Source organism: Miniopterus schreibersii (genome assembly GCF_964146895.1).
Source record: "Miniopterus schreibersii genome assembly, chromosome: 9".
NCBI lineage: Eukaryota > Metazoa > Chordata > Mammalia > Chiroptera > Miniopteridae > Miniopterus > Miniopterus schreibersii.
In genome coordinates this window covers 42,640,742-42,659,993 of record NC_138118.1, presented here as the reverse complement: position 1 = coordinate 42,659,993, position 19,252 = coordinate 42,640,742, and the positions used below count along the sequence as shown (strand labels likewise).

Sequence of the window (19,252 nt, the reverse complement as noted above, 5' to 3'; positions counted from 1 at the left end):
TTTATAATAGATTTGTGTATGGGAAAATTTTATTTGCTTTTGAACCTAAGTAGATGTTCTACTTTTAAGAGTATAATTTAGGGTGAGTTCAAGGAGACTAACTTTGGGGTGTGTCCCTCATTGATGATCTGGATGGGCGGTGATCCAAGTTTGGGCTGGAGACAGGCAGAGGAGAGGAAATCCTAGGAGCATGCCCATTGAGGATGGAGTGAAGCATCGGGTGTGACCGTTGTGAGGAAGAGGGTTGAAGGAAGGGACTCCACGGCTGTGGCTAGGTGCACGTTAAAGAACCAGCACCGCCTGACCGGGCATAGCTCAGCGGTTGAGCATCGACCTAGGATCCAGGCAACTGGGGTTCTATTCCCGGTCAGGGCACATGCCCGGGGTTGCGGGCTTGATCTCCAGTCAAGGGCATGCAGGAGGCAGCTGATCAATGACTCTCTCATCATTGATGTTTCTATCTCTCTATCCCTCTCCCTTCCTCTCTCTGAAATCAATAAAGATATATTTAAAAAGAAAAAAAAAAAGATTAAAAAAAAAAAAAGAACCAGCACCACCACTGACTCCAACTCCAAGTACTTCACAACCAATAAAAAAGGAGAAATCTTTGGATTAAAGGCTGAACTCAACAATGAAAAGAAGGAAAAGAGAAAGGAGGCCGTGAAGAAAGTGATTGCTGGGGAAGGATGTTAGCTCTCTCTTTCCAGATGTAGTGAACTGTATGCAGACTGACAACCTAGAACTAAAGAAGTGTGTATCTCTACTTGATGAACTATGCCAAGAGTCAGCCAGACATGGCTATCATGGCTGTCAACAGCTTTGTGAAGGACTGTGAAGATCCCAATCCTCTGATTTGGGCCTTGGCAGTCAGAACCATGGGTGCATCTGGGTGGACAAGATTACAGACTATCTCTCCGAGCCCCTCTGCAAGTGCTTGAAGGATGAAGATCCCTACGTTCAGAAAACAGCAGCAGTCTGCATGGCAAAACTCCATAATATCAATGCCCAAATGGTGTAAGTTCAAGGATTTCTGGATTCTCTGTGGGATCTCATAGCAGATTCAAATCCAGTGGTGGTGGCTAATGCTGTAGCAGTATTATCTGAAATCAGTGAATCTCACCCAAACAGCAACTTACTTGATCTGAGCCCACAGAACATTAATAAGCTGCTGACAGCCCTGAATGAGTGCATTGAATGGGGCCAGATTTTCATCCTCAACTGCCTGTCCAATTACAACCCTAAAGATGACCAGGAGGCTCAGAGCATCTATGAGCAGGTAACTTCCCGGCTATATCATGCCAACTCAGCAGTGGTGCTTTTGGCAGTAAAAGTCTTAATGAAATTTCTAGAGTTGTTACCCAAGGACTCTGACTGCTAGAATATGCTGCTGAAGAAGCTGGCACCTCCACTTGTCACTTTGCTGTCTGGGGAGCCAGAGGTGCAGTACGTCGCCCTGACGAACATCAACCTAATTGTCCAGAAAAGACTTGAAACCTTAAAGCAGGAAATCAAAGTCTTCTTTGTGAAGTATAATGATCCCATCTATGTTAAACTGGAGAAGTTGGACATCATGATTCATTTGGCATCCTAAGTCAATATTGCTCAGGTTCTGGCAGAGCTGAAGGAATATGCCACAGAGGTGGATGTTGACTTTATTCACAAAGCTGTGCAGGCCATTGGATGGTGTGCCATCAAGGTGGAGAAATCTGCAGAACGTTGTGTAAGCACGTTGCTTGATCTTGTCCAGACGAAAGTAAACTATGTGGTCCAAGAGGTGACTGTTGTCATCAGGGACATCTTCAGCAAGTACCAAAACAAGTATGAAAGTATCATTGCCACTCTGTGTGAGAACTTAGACTCACTGAATGAGCCAGACACACAAGTAGCTATGATTTGGATTGTGGGAGTATATGCTGAACAAACTGACAATGCAGATGAGTTACTAGAGAGCTTCCTGGAGGGTTTTCATGATGAGAGCACCCAGGTGCAGCTCACTCTGCTTACTGCCATAGTGAAGCTGTTTCTCAAGAAGCCATTAGAAACACAGGAGCTGGTACAGCAGGTCTTGAGTCTGGCAACACAGGATTCTGATAATCCTGATCTTCGAGATAGGGGTTATATTTATTGGTGGCTTCTCTCAATGGACCCTGTTACAGCCAAAGAAGTAGTCTTGTCTGAGAAGCCACTGATCTCTGAGAAGACAGATTTTATTGAGCCAACTCTGTTGGATAATCTAATCTGCCACATTGGTTCTTTGGCCTCTGTGTACCAAAAGCCTCCCAATGCTTTTGTGGAAGGAAGACACAGAATCCATCACAAATACTTGCAAGTACATCATGAGAGCACTGATGCAGGTGACAGTCCTGTTGGCACCACCACTGCCACCAAACTGGAACAGACTCAGGTTATTCCCTCTCAAGGTGATCTTCTAGGGAACCTTTTAAACCTTGACCTCAGTCCCCCAGTCAAAGTGCCACAGGTATCCTCCATGCAGGTGGGAGCAGTGGATCTCTTGAGAGGAGGGCTAGATAGTCTGCTTGGCAGTGACCTTGGTGGGGGCATTGGAGGAAGCCCGGCAGTGGGACAATCCTTCATTCTGTCATCAGTGCCTGCAACCTTTGCTCCTTCACCTACTCCTGCTGTGGTCAGCAGTGGTCTGAATGATCTGTTTGAACTCTCTACAGGGATAGGCATGGCACATGGTGGATATGTGGCTCCTAAGGCTGCCTGGCTGCCTGGCTGCCTGCAGTAAAGGCTAAAGTCTTAGAGATTTCTGGAACATTTACTCATCGTCAGGGGCACATATATATGGAAATGATCTTCACCAACAAAGCTCTGCAGCACATGACAGACTCTGCAATCCAGTTTAACAAGAATAGCTTTGGTGTCATCCTCAGCACTCTTCTGGCCATCCATACACCACTGATGCCAAATCAGAGCATCAATGTCTCCCTCCCTCTCAACACCTTGGGCCCAGTCATGAAGATGGAGCCTCTGAATAACCTACAGGTGGCTGTGAAAAACAATATTGATGTCTTCTACTTCAGCTGCCTCATCCCACTCAATGTGCTTTTTGTAGAAGATAGCAAAATGGAGTGTCAGTTCTTCCTTGCAACATGGAAGGATATTCTCAATGAAAATGAACTTCAGTTTCAGATTAAGGAATGCCATTTAAATGCTGACACTGTTTCCAGCAAGTTGCAAAACAACAAGGTTTATACTATTGCCAAGAGGAATGTGGAAGGGCAGGACATGCTGTACCAGTCTCTGAAGCTCACTAATGGCATTTGGATCTTGGCTGAGCTATGTATCCAGCCAGGAAACCCCAATTATATGGTATTAAGGAGGAAAAAAATCTGGTTGGGCCAATACGAGTGCATGAAGATTGATGGTCCCTTAGTCTCCTAAGAGAGAATACTGTCACTGAAGTGTAAAGCCCCTGAAGTCTCTCAGTACATCTATCAGGTCTATGACAGCATTTTTAAAAACTAATAGACTGCTCCTGTGCCCTCCGGCTATCCTGTGATCAGTGCAAGCCAAGAACTCTTAACTGAAAGAAATTGTGTTTTCGTGTAGAATCTGAACCTAAATACACTGAGGCCACCTGCCAAGGTAGTGACTAGTCTAACCTGTGCTAAATTAGGGCACAACCTGTTGGATAGTGTTAACTTCCTGTGAACGTTTGTAACCACTGCTTCAATCATTTCCCACCTCTTGCCACCTGCTACTGCTGTTTGTCCTTACTTGTGGGTTTCTCCATACTGGGCCAATGGCTGGCAATTTTGAGCATAGGTTGATATTTTGTAATTGAGAGCTCATTTCAAAAGCAGAAAAAGACAAAAAATATTAAAGCAAAGAAAAGTGTCACTGAAACATAAAAAAAAAGAAAAAGAGTATAGTTTAAATACTTTATGTAAATTCACAAGAGAAAGAACTCAGTCACAAGGAAGGGCAGCCTTACAAAAAGTACATTAATAATTATTGAGCATCATAATGTCTAAGTGCACTTCCAGAAGTTGCTGCAGTTTCTTTCTTGACAACAAGCAAACCCAACAAAGTCCATGTATAATGTCATGAGTCACAAGATGGTTCACTTTGACCCACTCCATGAGGACATGTCCATGCAATATTTCATCCTAGCCTTGTCATAGCACTGCCTGACCACAGTGAAGCCCAGGGACCTCTGTTGTGACCCGGAAAGGAAGCTGGGTGATGCCTATAGTCATTTATCTGCATCCTCACAGCAGCAAACATTCTGTACATTTCCCTTATTTTTCCCTCTGTACTATTTTAACCAGAAATTGAGTTAATGAAACGCATTTAGATAAACATATTACTTCATATAAAAAATATATATATATTAAGCAGAGATCCAAGATGGATATGGAGTAGGTGAAAGCTAAACTCACCTCCTCCCAGGACTAAACTGGAATTACAACTAAATTATAGAACAATCATCCTGAATAACCAACTGAAGACTAGCTGAAGAGAAGGCTTACAACCAAGGACTTACAGGAGAAGCCACGTCAAGATTGATAAGAAGAGCAGAGATACAAAAGGGGCTGGCCTTGCTCCCACAGGCAGTGGCTGAGGTTCTAGAGGGATATCTCAGGTGTGGGGGAATTTCCCTGAGAAGCATCAGGTCTAAACTCCAAGCCAAGCTCCATAGCCCAGAGCACCAGAGCCAGAGAGAGGAGCCCACATAACATCTGGCTGTGAAAAGCAGAGGGATTTTTGTCCCCCAGAAAGAGATGGGAGTCTGTTGAAGACATAGGCACTTTCTTAAAGGACCAATGCACAAAATTTCATTCATAGCCACTTGCCCTGCGCTCCAAGGAAGGGAGGGTGGAGCAGAGTAGAAGCACAGAGTAGTAGGAGCAGAAGAGAGACAGGGGTCTGTGGCTCTGGGGAGGTAGTTGAAGGGACAGCCACCAGGATACCTCTGTTGAGTCATTGCCCATACCACAGAAGCCATCTTTCTTGAGTGAAACACTCTCCTCCATGTAGCATCAGCCTGGGGAAAGCAATAGCCCCACACTCTGGACTCCTTTTCATCCCACCTGGTGGAGCTCCCTCTCTGCCCTGCTGAGAAGTACAAACAGAGGCTTCAGTAACTGAGCCTAAATGGCACCCAGCAGGCAGAGGTAGGCTGGGGCAGATCTTGGGGTTCCAAGGGACTTTTGCTGATCTGCCCCTGGGCCATGTGCTGGTAAAATCTGGCCTTGGAGACCAGCTTGCTACTTCCTACATGCACTTAGCGCCAGGAGAGGAAGCCACAAGCTGTGAATTGCTTATAGCTCCAAACAAGTTATCCAGGATGAGTTACAGGAAGTGCCTGACACTGGCCTGCACAAGAGTCCCTCCTAAGAAACCCAGAACCAGCACACCCAGTGACCAGCTTCATACAACATCAGAGCAGGTCCCAATAAATTTCACAAACAGCATATCCAAAGGAAGATTTCAGCAGGCACCAAACCCTGCTGAGTTGAAATCTGATTCATGTTGTCAGCATCTGCACAGCAGCAAGCCCACTGTGGTTTGGGTTGAGCCTCACAGTCAGCCAGCCTCAGGGTCAATCCCATATAAAAACAGGTGAATAGCAATCAAGACTCAATTACAACAAGCAGGTCTACATAACCCACACAGGAACATTCCTGGAGCAGCCAGCTGAGGTGATCAAAGAGACTACACCACTGGACCCCACAGGATATTTATTAATAAGGACACCCTATGAAGATTGGGAGTCATAGCAGCTCTTTCTAATACATAGACACAAACACAAAAAGGCAGCAAAAATGGGGAAACAAAGAAACAGGCCCAAGATGAAAGAACAGGAGAAATATTCATAAGAAATGTTAAGTGAAATAAAGGCAAGAAATATATCAGATATAAAGTTCAAAGTAATGGTTATAAGGATGTCCGACAGCATGAAAAAGGACATAAAAGCCATACAAAAGAACCAGTCAGAAATAAAGAATACAATATCTGAAATGAAAACTACACTGGAAGAAATAAACAGTAGGTTGGATAAAGAAAAGAATCGAATTAGCAATTTGGAACACAAGGTAGAAAAAACACACCCAGTCAGAACATTAAAAAGAAAAAAGAATTTTAAGAAATGAGGAGAGTTTAAGGGACCTTTGGGACAACATGAAGTGTAACAACATCTACATCAGAGAGGTTCCAGAGGAAAAGAGAGAACAAGGGATCAAGAATGTATTTGAAGGAATAATGACCGAAAACTTCCCTAACATGATGAAGGGAAAAGACACACAAGTCCTGGAAGTGCAGAGAGTCCCAAACAAGATGGACCCAAAAAGGCCCTCACCAAGACACATCATAATTAAAATGGAAAAAGTTAAAGATAAGAGAGACTCTTAAAAGCCACAAAAGAAAAACAGTTAGTTTCCTACAAGGGAGCTCCCATAAGACTGTCAGTTGATTTCTCAGCAGAAACATTTAGGCGAAAAGGGATTGGCATAAAATATTCAAAGTAATAAAACGCAAGGACCTACGACCAGGACTACTTTACCCAGCAAGGCTATCATTTAAAATTGAAGGAGAAATGAAGAGTTTCCCAGACAAGAATAAGCTAAAGGGGTGTGATACCACCAGACCAGTATTACATTAAATGGACTTCTAAAAGAAGGAGGAGGAGGAAGAGGAGGAAAAAGAGGAACATAATTAAAAGAATAAAATGGCAATAAATACATACCTATCAATAATCACTTGAAAGGTAAATGGCTTAAATGTTCCAATCAAAAGGCATAGGGTAGCCAAATGGATAAGAAAACCAGGTCCGTATATGTGCTGCCCGCTACAGACCCACCTCAGAATGAAACAGACTAAAAGTAAAGATTGAAAAGAGATATTTCATGCAAATGGAAATAGTTATAGCAGACGAGTAGACTTCAGTTTATTTATTTTTATTTGTCTTTATTGAAAGTATTCAGATGTCCCCCTTTTTCCCCCATTGATCCCCTCTTCCCTGCATCCACTCCACTCCCAGGCCTTCCCCATAACAATGTCTGTGTCCATGGATTATGCTTATAGACATATAAATTCTTTGATTAATTTTTCCCCACCCAATCCCCCACCCCCACTTTCCCGCTGAGATCCTTCAGTCTGTTCTGTGCTTCTGTGTCTCTGGATCTATTTTGTTCATCAGTTTATTTTGTTTATTACATTCCACATATGAGCAAGATCATGTAGTACTTGTATTTATTTGACTGGCTTATTTTGCTAAGCATAATACTCTCCAGTTCCCTTCAGGCTATCCCAAAGGATAAGTTATCCCTTTTTACAGCTGCATAGTATTCCATGGTATAAATGTACCACAGCTTTTTTATCCACTCATCTACTGATGTGCACTTGAGAAGAATGTATATTCTGCACCTTTGGGGTGGAATATTCTGTAAATGTACATATAATTCCATCTCATCTAGTGTGTCATTTAGGGTCACTGTTTCCTTGATGATTTTTTATCTGGAAGACATATCCAGAGAAATCAGTGGGGTGCTAAAGTCCCCTAGTATGACTGTCTTGCTGTCGATCTTTCCTTAAAGTCCTCTAGAAGTTTTATTTTATAAATTTAGGTGCTTTTATATTGGGTGCATATATGTTTATCAGGGTTATATCCTCTTGTTGGATCAATCCCTTTAGTATTATGTAGTGACCTTTCTTATCTCTCATTATGGTCTTCATTTTGAAGTCTATTTTGTCAGATATGAGTATTGCTACCCCAGCTTTTTTTTTTTTTTTTTTTTCCATTTGCATGGAAAACTTTTTTCTATCCCTTCACTCTCATCCTGTGTGAGTTTTTGTTTTGAGGTGGGTCTCTTGTAGGCAGCATATACCTGGGGTCATGTTTCTTATCCATTGAGACACCCTATGTCTTTTACTGGAGTATTTAATTCATTTACATTTAAGGTCATTATTGATAGGTACTTATCTGTTGCCGTTTTAATTCTTTATGCCTCTATTTCTCTTTCTCTCTATTTCTACTTCTAATTACAGCAGTTCCTTTAACATTTCCTGCAATGCTGGTTTGGTGGTCAAAACTACTTTAGCCTTTTTTGTCTGGGAAGCTATTGAATTCACATCTATCTTAAATGATAGTCTTGCTGGATAGTGTAGTGGTTTCAGATCCTTGTTTTGCATTACCTTGAATACTTCATGCCATTCCCTTCTGGCCTCTAGAATTTCTGATGAGAAGTCAGCTGACAGCCTTATGGGAGCTCCTCTGTAAGTAACAGATTGCTTTTCTCTAGCTGCCTTTAAGGTTCTCTCTTTGTCTTGAATTCTTGGCATTGTAATTATGATGTGTCTGGGTGTGGGCCTTTTTGGATTCTTCTTGCTTGGGACCCTCTGTGCTTCTTGAACTTGTGTGACTTTTGTCTTCACCAGGTGAGGGAAGTTTTCTGTCACTATTTCTTCAAACAGGTTTTCTAAATCTTCCTTACTTTCAACCTCTTCTGGTACTCCTATAATGCGAATACTATTACATTTCATGTTGTTCCAGAGCTCCTTGAACCATGCTGTTTTTTTCATTGTTTTTTTCTTTTTGGGTCTCTGATTGAGTGATTTTATTCTACCCTGTCTTCTAATTCACTGATCCAATCCTCAGCTTCCTCTAATATGCTGTTTATTCCTTCCAATGTATTCTTTATTTCTGCTATGTCATTCTTTATTTTCTTTATAGTTTCCATGTTTTTTCATGCTGTTGAGCATCTTAATAATCAGTATTGTGAACTTTGTATCTTATAGGTTGCTTATTTCCATTTTGTTTAGCTCTTTTTCTGAAGACTTCTCTTGTTATTTCATTTGGGGCTTGTTTTTTGTCTCCCCATCTTGGCTGCCTATTTGTATTTGTTTCTGTGTATTAGGTAGATCTGCTAAGACTCTCAGTCTTTTTGTAAGGTCTCTGGTGTGGGCTGATGTCAAATGCAGTTTGTGACTGGCCCTGAGTACCCTAATTGGAGCTATCAACAACACTCAGCTTGAGGTCTCCTGTGGTTGGACATGACCAAGATGCACACCTCAGTTGGCTTTTCCAAGGCCTGGGTCCTGAAGCAGATCAGGCAAAGACTTAAAGCACTCTGATGTCTGCTTCTGCCTACAGGCTGATTAATCTGATTCTCTTAATGAGCCTCAGGCTGTAGAAACTCCATGGGGTAGGGGGAGAGGTTTTCAAGCATGGCGGGGCAATTCCTTCCCCCTTCCATCCCCAGGAAAAAGCAGCAAATTGTCTGCTTGAGAAAAATGTCCTCTGAAGTATGAGGGAATGACTTGGCACAGGAATCCAGATGGGTGAATTCTGATTTCAATCTCCAGAGCCCACAACCTTAGGTTCTCCTCAAACAGCTCCAGTCCACTCTGTCCTTCCTCTGCTGGAGCCCAAGGTGAGTGGCAGCACAGGAAACTTTGTGCATTGGCTCTTTAAGAGGGTGCCTGCAGAGAGAGATAACAAGATGGCAGTGTAAGTGACCATGGTACCTGCTGCCTCCCACAACAACATCAAAATTACAATTAAAATACAGAACAAACATTACTCAGAATCTCCTGAAATCGAGCTGAACAGCATTCCTACAACAAAGGAAATGTAGAAGCACATGGAGAATGGTAGGAGGGGCAGAGATGCAGGGTGGATTGGGGCTGAATTGTGGAGAAACAGTCATGGTCCCACACCTGGTGCCATGGATTAAAACGAGGAGGAATATCTCAGCAGTGGAGGTTCCCTGGAAGATTGAGGGGTCCCAACCTCACATCAGGCTTCCTAGCCCAAGTTTACAATGCAGGAAGAGAAGTCCCACAACTTCAGGTTGTGAAAAACAGAGTGGATTGTGGCTAAGGGATACAAAGGCTGCAGGAGTCCCAGGCAGGTCCTCTTAAAGGGCAGCAAATGAACTTATTCAGACTCATTCCCTCTGAGCTCCAGCTCTGGATAGCAGCTTGAAAGGAAACTGGGACATTTGGAGGGGAACTGACCTGCCTGGGATCAGGGCCAGAGCTGAAGGAGCAGCTTTCTCCCAGACAGAAGAGCTGGCAGAGGCCATTGCTCCTTTGATGAGCCCTCCCCCCACAGAGTTGGCAGGCAAGTGCCATATTTGAATCGCCAGCACCTGACCCACACCTTTGGCCCTGCCCTGGTGATTCCTGGAGGCCTTGCCCCTCCGTACTTGCAATTTCATCCAAGCCATTTCCAGTGGCTTTTCTGTGCAAGTGGCCTCTCTAGCCTCATGCTTAGGACTTTTCTAAAATCTCTCAAACAAGCAGCAGTGTCAGAATGCCCCATACCTATCAATAAGTGGCACCCAGGCCTGGCACTAGTGGAAGCCTGCATTGATTCATAGTTTGGACTCTCCTGGGCATCTCCAAGCCCAGCACAAGTAGAAGTCAACTACTGTTTGCTATGTAGCTCATGCTGGGTGGCCCTGGGCAAGGCACATGCAGAGATTGACTTTGTACCTACCAGTAGGCCCCAGAGACAGTGCACCTGGTGGTCAGACTCAACCATGCTGGATTACAAACCTACCACATCCATGAGTGACAAACTCAAGGGGCACACACTGTGAAAACCAAAGCTCCACTGAAGTAAATCTTACTCCATGGGGGTGGCTCGAGCACAGCAGCTCTTCACCTGTAGTTGCAGCTGGATCTCACAGCCAATGGGCCTGGAGGTCAATTCCTCCTAGTGATGCCAATAGCAACCAAAGCTCAACCACAATAAGACAGTGCACACAGCCCACACAGGGGAGCACCTAGAAGGCCCAGTTCAGGTGACCAGGGAGGCTGAGCCACTCGACCCTACAGGTCACCTTCCACACAAAGACACTTTACCAATTTCAGGAGACATGGCAGCTCTTCCTAATACATACAAACAAACACTAGGAAGCAGCCAAAATGTGGAGGCAAAGAAGCATGTCACAAATGAAAAAAACAAAACAAATCTACAGAAAAAGAACTAAATGAAATGGAGCTAAGCAAACTACTAGATACAGAGTTCAAAATAATGATAATAAGCCTGCTCAAGTATCTTAGTAAGACTATTAAGGAAACTAGAGAGATCATCGATGACATAATAAAGTATCAATCAGAAATGAAGGCTACATGAACTGAAATGAATAATTTACAGGGAATCAACAGTAGAGTAGAGGATGCTGAGAATCAAATCAGCAATTTGGAATATAAGGAAGCAAAAAACACCCAACCAGAAGAGCAAAAAGAAAAAAGAATCCGAAAATATGAAGATAGTGTAAGGAGTCTCTGGAACAACTTCAAGGGGCCCAACATTTGCATTATGGGGATGCCAGAAGGAGAAGAAAGAGAGCATGTAATTGAAAATCATTTGGAAAAAATAATTACAGAAAACTTCCCCCACCTGGGGAAAGAAATAGACTTACAAGTCCAGGAACCACAGAGAGTCCCAAAAAAAAGAACCCAAAGAGGCCCACAGCAAGACACATCATAATTAAAATGCCTAAGGTTAAAGACAAAGAGAGAATCTTTAAAAGAGCAAGAGAAAATCAGCTAGTTGCCTACTAGGGAACACTCATATGACTGTCAGCTGATTTCTCAACAGAAACTTTGAAGGCCAGAAGGGAGTGGCAAGAAATATTCAAAGTGATAAAAAGCAAGAACATACAATTAAGATTACTGTACCCAGCAAAGCTATCATTTAGAACTGAAGGTCAGATAAAGAGCTTCACAGATAAGAAAAAGCTAAAAGAGTTTATCACAACCAAATCAGTATTACATGAACTGTTGAAAGGTCTTCTTTAAGAAGAAGCTAATGAACAAAACAACCTGACAAACTAAATAGACCCAGAGACATTGAAGCATGTAACAGATGGTCATATTTCACAGGGAAGAGGAAAAGGTATAGGGAGTGGAAGGAGATTAACCAAAGAAGTTATATGCATATATGCATAACCCACGCATACAGACAATAATTGGGTGAAGGCTTGGGGACGGGGTGGGAGTGAGGTGGAGGAGGTCAATGGGGGAAAGAAATGGGACATCTGTAATATTTCAACAATAAAAATAAATTTTAGAAAATTAAAAAAAAAAAATGAGTGTGCCTGCATTTCTAGCTGTATCTCCCTGGCAGACAGAAACCCTGCTGTTTTTTCACCTTTCTCAGTTCTGGTGCTCTTGGCTAGGAAGCCTGGCCTGAAGTTTAGGCCCCAGAGTCCTCAGTGGCAACCTCAAACATCTGAGATATCCCTATGGACCTTCAGCTGCTGCCTGTGGGAGCCCAGCCAGCCCTCTTGTGCCTCTGCACTTCCTACCAGTCTCTATGTGGTCTCCTTGGTTATGAGGGTGCTCTCCAGCTTGTCTTCAGTTGCAGTTGATTATTCAGGATGATTTTTCTATATTTTAGTTGTAATCCTGTTTGGTCCTGGGGGAGTTTTAGTGTAGCTTCCACTCAGTCTTCCACCATCTTTAATCTTGACAAATAGACTTTAAAACATGGGTTAAAGTAGAAGAAGAAAAAAAGGACACTAATGATTAATGGAGCAATCCAAAAAGAGAATATAACCTTTGTAAACATTTATGCATTCAACGTAGGAGCACCTAAATATGTAAAGCAACCTTAATACACTTAAAGAGAGAGATTGACAGTAATAAATTCATAGTAGGGGATTTTAATACCCCATTGATATCAGTACATAGATCTTCCAGACAGAAAATCAACAAGAAAATGACAGCCTTAAATGACACACTACATCAGATGGATTTAATTGATATCTTCAGAGCATTTCAACTAAAGCAGCAGAATATACATTCTTTTCAAGTGTACATGAAACATTTTCTAGTGGATCACACGTTAGGACACAAAACAAGTCTCAATAAGTTTAAGAAGATTGAAATCACATCAAGCATCTTCTGTGACCATAATTCTATGAAACCAGAGCTCAATCAGAAGAAAAAAATTGAAAAGCACACAAAGACGCAGAGGATAATTAACATGTTACCAAAAAATAAATGGGTTAACAATGACATCAAGGAAGAAATCAAAAGATACTTTGAAGCAAATGAAAATGGGAACAGGACAACCCAAAATCTATGGGACATAGCACAAGCAATCCTAAGAGGGAAGTTCATGACATTAGAAGCTTCTCTCAAGAAATAAGAAAAATCTAAAATAAACAATATAACTTTATACTTAAAGGGACTTGAAAAAGAACAACAAATAACTCCCAAAGTGAGGAGAGGAAAAGAAATAATAAAAATCAGAGCAGAAATAAACAAAAGGAAGTCTAAAAAATCAGTACAAAAGATTAATGAAACTGAAAGCTGGTTCTTTGAAACAATAAACAAGATTGAGACAACTTTAACGAGACTCAAGAAAAAAAAGAGAAAACCCTAATAAGTAAACTCAGAAGTGAAAGGGAAGAAGTAACGATTGACTATACAGAAATACAAAAGATTGTAAGAAAATATTACAAACAATTATATGCCAACAAATTTGACAACCTGAACAAAATGGGTAAATTCCTAGAAACATACAATCTTCCAAACCTGGATCAAGAAGAATCAGAGAATCTGAATAGACAGATTACAACTAATAAAGCTGAAGCAGTAATCAAAATTCTCCCGACAAACAAAAGTCCTGGGCCAGGTGGCTTCACAGGTGAATTTTACCAAACATTCAAAGAAGAACTAATACCTATCCTCAAACTATTCCAAAAAATTCAAGTGGAAGAAAGACTCCTAAGCTCATTTTATGAGGCCAGCATTATCCTAATTCCAAAACCAGATAAAGACACTACAAAGAAAGAAAATTATAGACCAATATCTTTAATGAACATAGATGCTAAAATCCTCAACAAAATATTAACAAATCAAATTCACCAATACATTAAAAAGATCATACACAATAACCAATGAAATTTATTTTGGGGATGCAAGGCTGGTACAATATCCACAACTCAATAAATGTGAAAACCCACATAAACAAAATGAAGGATAAAAACCACGTGACCATATCAATAGGTGCAAAAAAAGGATTTAAAAAAATTCAGCACCGCTTTATGATAAAATCTCTCAGAAAGTGGCAATAGAAGGAACATATATCAACATAATAAAGGCCATATATGACAAACCCACAGCCAACGTTATACTCAATGGGCAAAAATGACAAATGTTTCCCTTAAGATCAGGAATAAGATAAGGATGTCGACTTCCACCACTCTTATTCAACATAATACTGGAAGTCTTAACCACAGCATTCAGACAAGAAGAAGAAACAAAAGGCATCCAAATTGAAAAGAAGTAAAACTATCATTATTTGCAGATGACAAGATACTGTATGTAGAGAACCCTAAAGATTCCACTGAAAAAACTACCAGAACTGATAAATGAATTCAGTAAAGTAGCTGGATACAAAATTAATATCCAGAAATCAGCTGTATTTTTATACACCAATAATGAACTATCATCAAGGGAAACTGAAAAAACAATCTCACTTACAGTAGCTTCAAAAAGAATAAAATACCTAGAAATAAATTTAACCAAGGATGTAAAAGACCTACAGTCAGAAAATTATATGACACTAAAGAAATAAATTGAAAAAGGTACAAATAAATGGTAGTAGCATGTACTGTGTTCATGGGTAGTAAGAATTAACATCATTAAAATGTCCGTACTACCCAAATCAATCTATAGATTCAACACAATTCATATCAAGATATCAACTGTGTATTTCACAGAACTAGAACAAATATTCCAGAAATTTATATGGAACCAAAAAGGACCCCAAATAGTAAAAACAATATTGAGAAAGAAATAAGTTGGAGGAATCATGCTACCTAATATCAAGCTAAATTACAAGGTCATAGTAATCAAAACAGCATAGTATTTGCATAAAAACAGACATACAGATCAATGGAATAGAATAGAATAGAGAGCCCAGAAACAAACCCACGCCTTTATAGTCAATTACTATTTGACAAAGGAGGAAAAAACATAAAATGGGGGTAAAGATAGTTTATTCTATATATGGTGTTGGGAATATTGGACAGGTACTTGCAAAAAAAAAAAAATGAAACAACCACTTTCCTCCACCCTACACAAAAAATAAACTAAAAATGGATTAAAGACTTAAATGTTAGGCTAGAAACCATAAAAATCCTAGAAGAAAACATAAGCAGTAAAATCTCGGACACTTCTTGTAGCAATATTTTTACTTATCTCCTTGGGCAAGGGAAACAAATTAAATATAAACAAATGGAACTACATCAAACTAAAAGTATTTACATATCAAAGGAAACCATAAAAAAAATAAAAAGACAACCCATTGAATGGGAGAACATATTTGCTGATTCATCTGATAAGGGGTTAATATTAAAAAAATCAATTTAATTTAAAAATGGGCAAAGGACCTTAATAGACACTTCTCCAAAGAGTATGGCTAATAGACATATGAAAAGATTCTCAATGTCACTAATCATTAGAGAAATACAAATTAAAACCAGAATTATATATTGCCTCACACCTGTCAGAATGGTGACCATCAATAGATCAACAAACAACACGTGCCAGAGAGGATGTGGAGGAAAGAGAACACTTGTGCACTGTTGTTGGGAATGCAGACTGATGTGTAGCCACTGTGGAAAACAGTAGGGAGTTACCTCAAAATATTAAAAATGAAATTGCCTTATGACACAGTGTTTCCACTTCTGAGAATTTATCCGAAGAAACTCAAAACACTATTTTGAAAGAATATAAGCACCCCTATGTTCACTGCAGCATTATTTACAATAGCCAAGATCTGGAAGCAGCCCAAGTGTCCATCAGTAGATGAGTGGATAAAGAAGCTGTGGTACATTTATACAGTGGAGTTCTACTCAGCTATTAAAAAAGAAGGATTTTTTACCCTTCATGAGAGCATGGATGGACCTGGAAGGCTACGTTAAGTGAAATAAGCTAGTCAGAGAAAAACAACTACCATATGATTTCAGTCACATGTCGAATCTAATGAACAAAATGAACTAACAAGCAAAATAGAGATAGATTCTTAGAGAGCAAGCTGACAGGTGTTGCAGGGAAGCTGGAAGCAGGGTTAGAGGGATAGAGCAAAAAATTTTAAAAAAGAGAGAAAAGTTTCATGGACATGTACAACAGTTTGGTGATTGCTGGGGGGAGGCAGGGATGGGGAGAGCTGGAGGAGGGTGTCAGAAGGATAAATAGTGATGGACATAGACCTAACTTGGACTGGTGAACACACAATACAGTGTGCAGATGATGTGTGGTAGAATGTATACCTAAAATCAATATAATTTTGTTAACCAGTGTCACCCCCAATAAATTCAATAAAAGGAAAAAAAGGGAAAAAAGAATTTTTGAGCATATTATGTAAAGTATAATCTGCAACATATTCCTGTTAAATTACTTAAAGCTAATGCTATGGACTAAATTCTGAGGCCCCAACATTCTTATATTGATGCTCATATTTCCAAATGTGACTGTATTTGAAGACAGGGCCTGTGAGGATGTATAAAGGTTAAATTAGGTCATAAGGGTAGGGCCCTTGTCCAGTAGGACTAGTGCCCTTTTAAGAAAAGAAAGAGACACCAGAGCTCTCTCTCCACCATGTGAGTACACAGGAAGAAGGTGGCCACCTGCAAGCCAAGAAGAGGGCCTTCATTGGAGCTATGCTGGCACCCTGATCTTGGACTTCTGTCTCCAGAACTGTGGGAAAATCAATTTCTGTTGTTTAAGCCACCCAATCTATGGCATTTTGTTATGGCAGCCCAAACTGAGCAATACACCTAATAAGAACATGGTAGGATTTAACAAATTAGTAGAAAAGTGGTTGATTTGTGACAGTGAGCAGGAGAGTTGTACCTTCATTTAAAACGAGTATAGGTCTCATACTTTGCCAACTTTTAGTTAATAAAAATGTTTCTCCTATAATTTTGAATAAATATTCAAGAATATACAAAATACTAACTTACCTCTAATATGTGTTTCTTATTAGAAAATATAACGTTGATATGTTGGAAGAAATTGTGGGGGTTTTCACCTTGAAATCATGCAAATTATACTACTGATACTAGATTAAAATGGAAAGAAATGAGAGTAGTCACTGAACTCATCATTACTGAGATGGTGAAATTGCAGAGAAAATGTGACCCATAGAAGACAGGCATTTCCTAGCATGTTTCTTACAAATCTTGACTATTTCAACATAGATAAATAGCTAAAGTACAGAAACCTATCATGAATTTGTCACCAGGGTGAATAACATGCTGCCATCTTCAATATTTTCAAGAGATGTCCTTTTTACTCTGTTTTCAAGAGGTTTTTTGCACAGTAGTGAAGACAATATTCTCTAATATACTTGAAATCAAAACATCCAAATATGTATCAGCATACCTGTTTAAAGTATTGTCTCAGCCAGGTCAGGCTGCTATAATAAGTTGCCATAGACTGTGGCTTAAACAAGAAACATTTATTTCTCACATTTTTGTGTGCCAAAATTCCAAGATCAAGATGCTGGAAGTTCTAGTTTCTGATGAGGGCCCTCTTCCTGGTTTACAGATGGCAGAATTCTCATATCCTCACATGGAAGAGCAGAGAGAGAGAGCAGGCTCCCATGTCTCTTCTTATAAGAACATTAGTCCCATTTATGAAGACTCCAAACTCATGACCTAATTATCTTCCAAAGGCCAGCAACCTTCCAAATACTATCATATAGGGTGTTAGAATTTCAACATATAAATTTTGTGAGACAAAGATGTATAGTCCATAAGTCATGCTTTGCCCTTAACAGAGTTAAGCATAATACAGGGAAAGACACAATGGCCTATACCTTTGGTTCATGGTGCCATTTTGATTAAAGGAGGCTCTCAGATACCTATAGTTTGAGTTGCCTCTGCTTTGGTGTCCCAGAGTTTTCTGGGGCATAAGACACAAAACAATGTACCATAATATAATTTGGGTTTGGTGAGAAATTTGTGTTTCTCTTGTAAACAGAAGAAGGAAGATTATCAAAGGGAAGGTGGAAAAGGAGAAGCAGCCTGATGCAGGTATATTTGCAAGTAGATTAATATAGAAAGTGTATAATAGAGAGAAATGTAGACTCTGGAAATTGACTCCCTTAAAATTATATGATCCAGTGATCCCACTTCTAAGAATATATCCTAAGAATCCCAAAACACCAATCAGAAAGAATTTATGCTCCCCTGTTAATAGTAGCACAATTTACAATAGCTAAGACCTGGAAACAGCCCTACTGCCCATCAGTAGATAAGTGGATAAAAAAGCTGTGGGATAGTTACACCTTGGAATACCATGCAGCTGTAAAAAAGAAGGATCTCTTACCCTTTAGGACAGCATGAATGGACCTGGAGAGTATTATGCTAAGTGAAATAAGTCAGTCAGAGAAAGGAAAATATCACATGATCTCACTTATATGTAGAATCTAATGGAAATAAACTGATGAACAAAATAGATCCAGAGATATAGAAGCATGGAACAGACTGACATATCTCAGAGAGAAGGTGGGGGTTAGGGAGTAGGTGGGGAGAAATTAATCAAAGAATTTATATGCTTATATGTATAACTCATGGACACAGACAATAGTGTGGAGAAGGCTTAGCGGAGGGGCAGACGAGGGGTGGAGGGGATCAATGGGAAAAATGGGGGACAGCTGAAAATACTTTCAAAACTTTATTGTAAAGATAAAGATAAAATTTTAAAAAGGCTTGCACATAGCAGCGGAAACCATCATCAAAATAAAAAGGCAACCTATGGGATATAAAAATAATTATATGAATCTATATGCCTCTTAGAATGTCATCATTTACCCCCAAAGCTATGAAAACCCTAATTTGAATTAAATATTTCTACTATTGCTAATAACTAGCATTGCAATATACTGTTTATTTTAAGTATTTTATTAGGTTTTTCAAATATACCAATTCATTTAAATTGTTTTTCATGTGATGGCCATTAACCCCATTTTATAGATGAAGAAATTGGGGCTCAGAGAAGATAAATAATTTGCCCAGAATTTCACAACAAGTAAGTAAGTGCCAAAGCTAATTCAATCCTAGCTCCATTTGACTCCAGAGCCTGTGCTTTGTGATAATCCTATGTGGCCTTGTATATATGTTCTTGATTGACACCAACCCAAAGATATGGTTTTCCCAAAAGAATGGTTCTCTAATTGTGGATTTTCAGGATTATGTGGCAGATTCTTTGCGAGAGTCTTCCTGGTGCTTTCTCAAATCATGCAAAATAT

General features: G+C 40.1%; 1 protein-coding gene across 1 annotated transcript; it reads left to right on the top strand.

The window, feature by feature from the left end:
* Window positions 1–706: 706 nt before the first annotated feature.
* LOC308561807 (AP-1 complex subunit beta-1-like) lies at window positions 707–3,492 on the top strand (the record flags this gene model as incomplete). Its single annotated transcript, XM_081147324.1, is given in 8 exon segments — window positions 707–750; window positions 752–873; window positions 876–1,015; window positions 1,019–1,375; window positions 1,379–1,588; window positions 1,592–2,725; window positions 2,728–3,336; window positions 3,418–3,492. Coding segments are annotated over 8 exon segments (2,676 nt in total). The 5' UTR covers window positions 707–721.
* Between the last annotated feature and the right edge of the window lie 15,760 nt (window positions 3,493–19,252).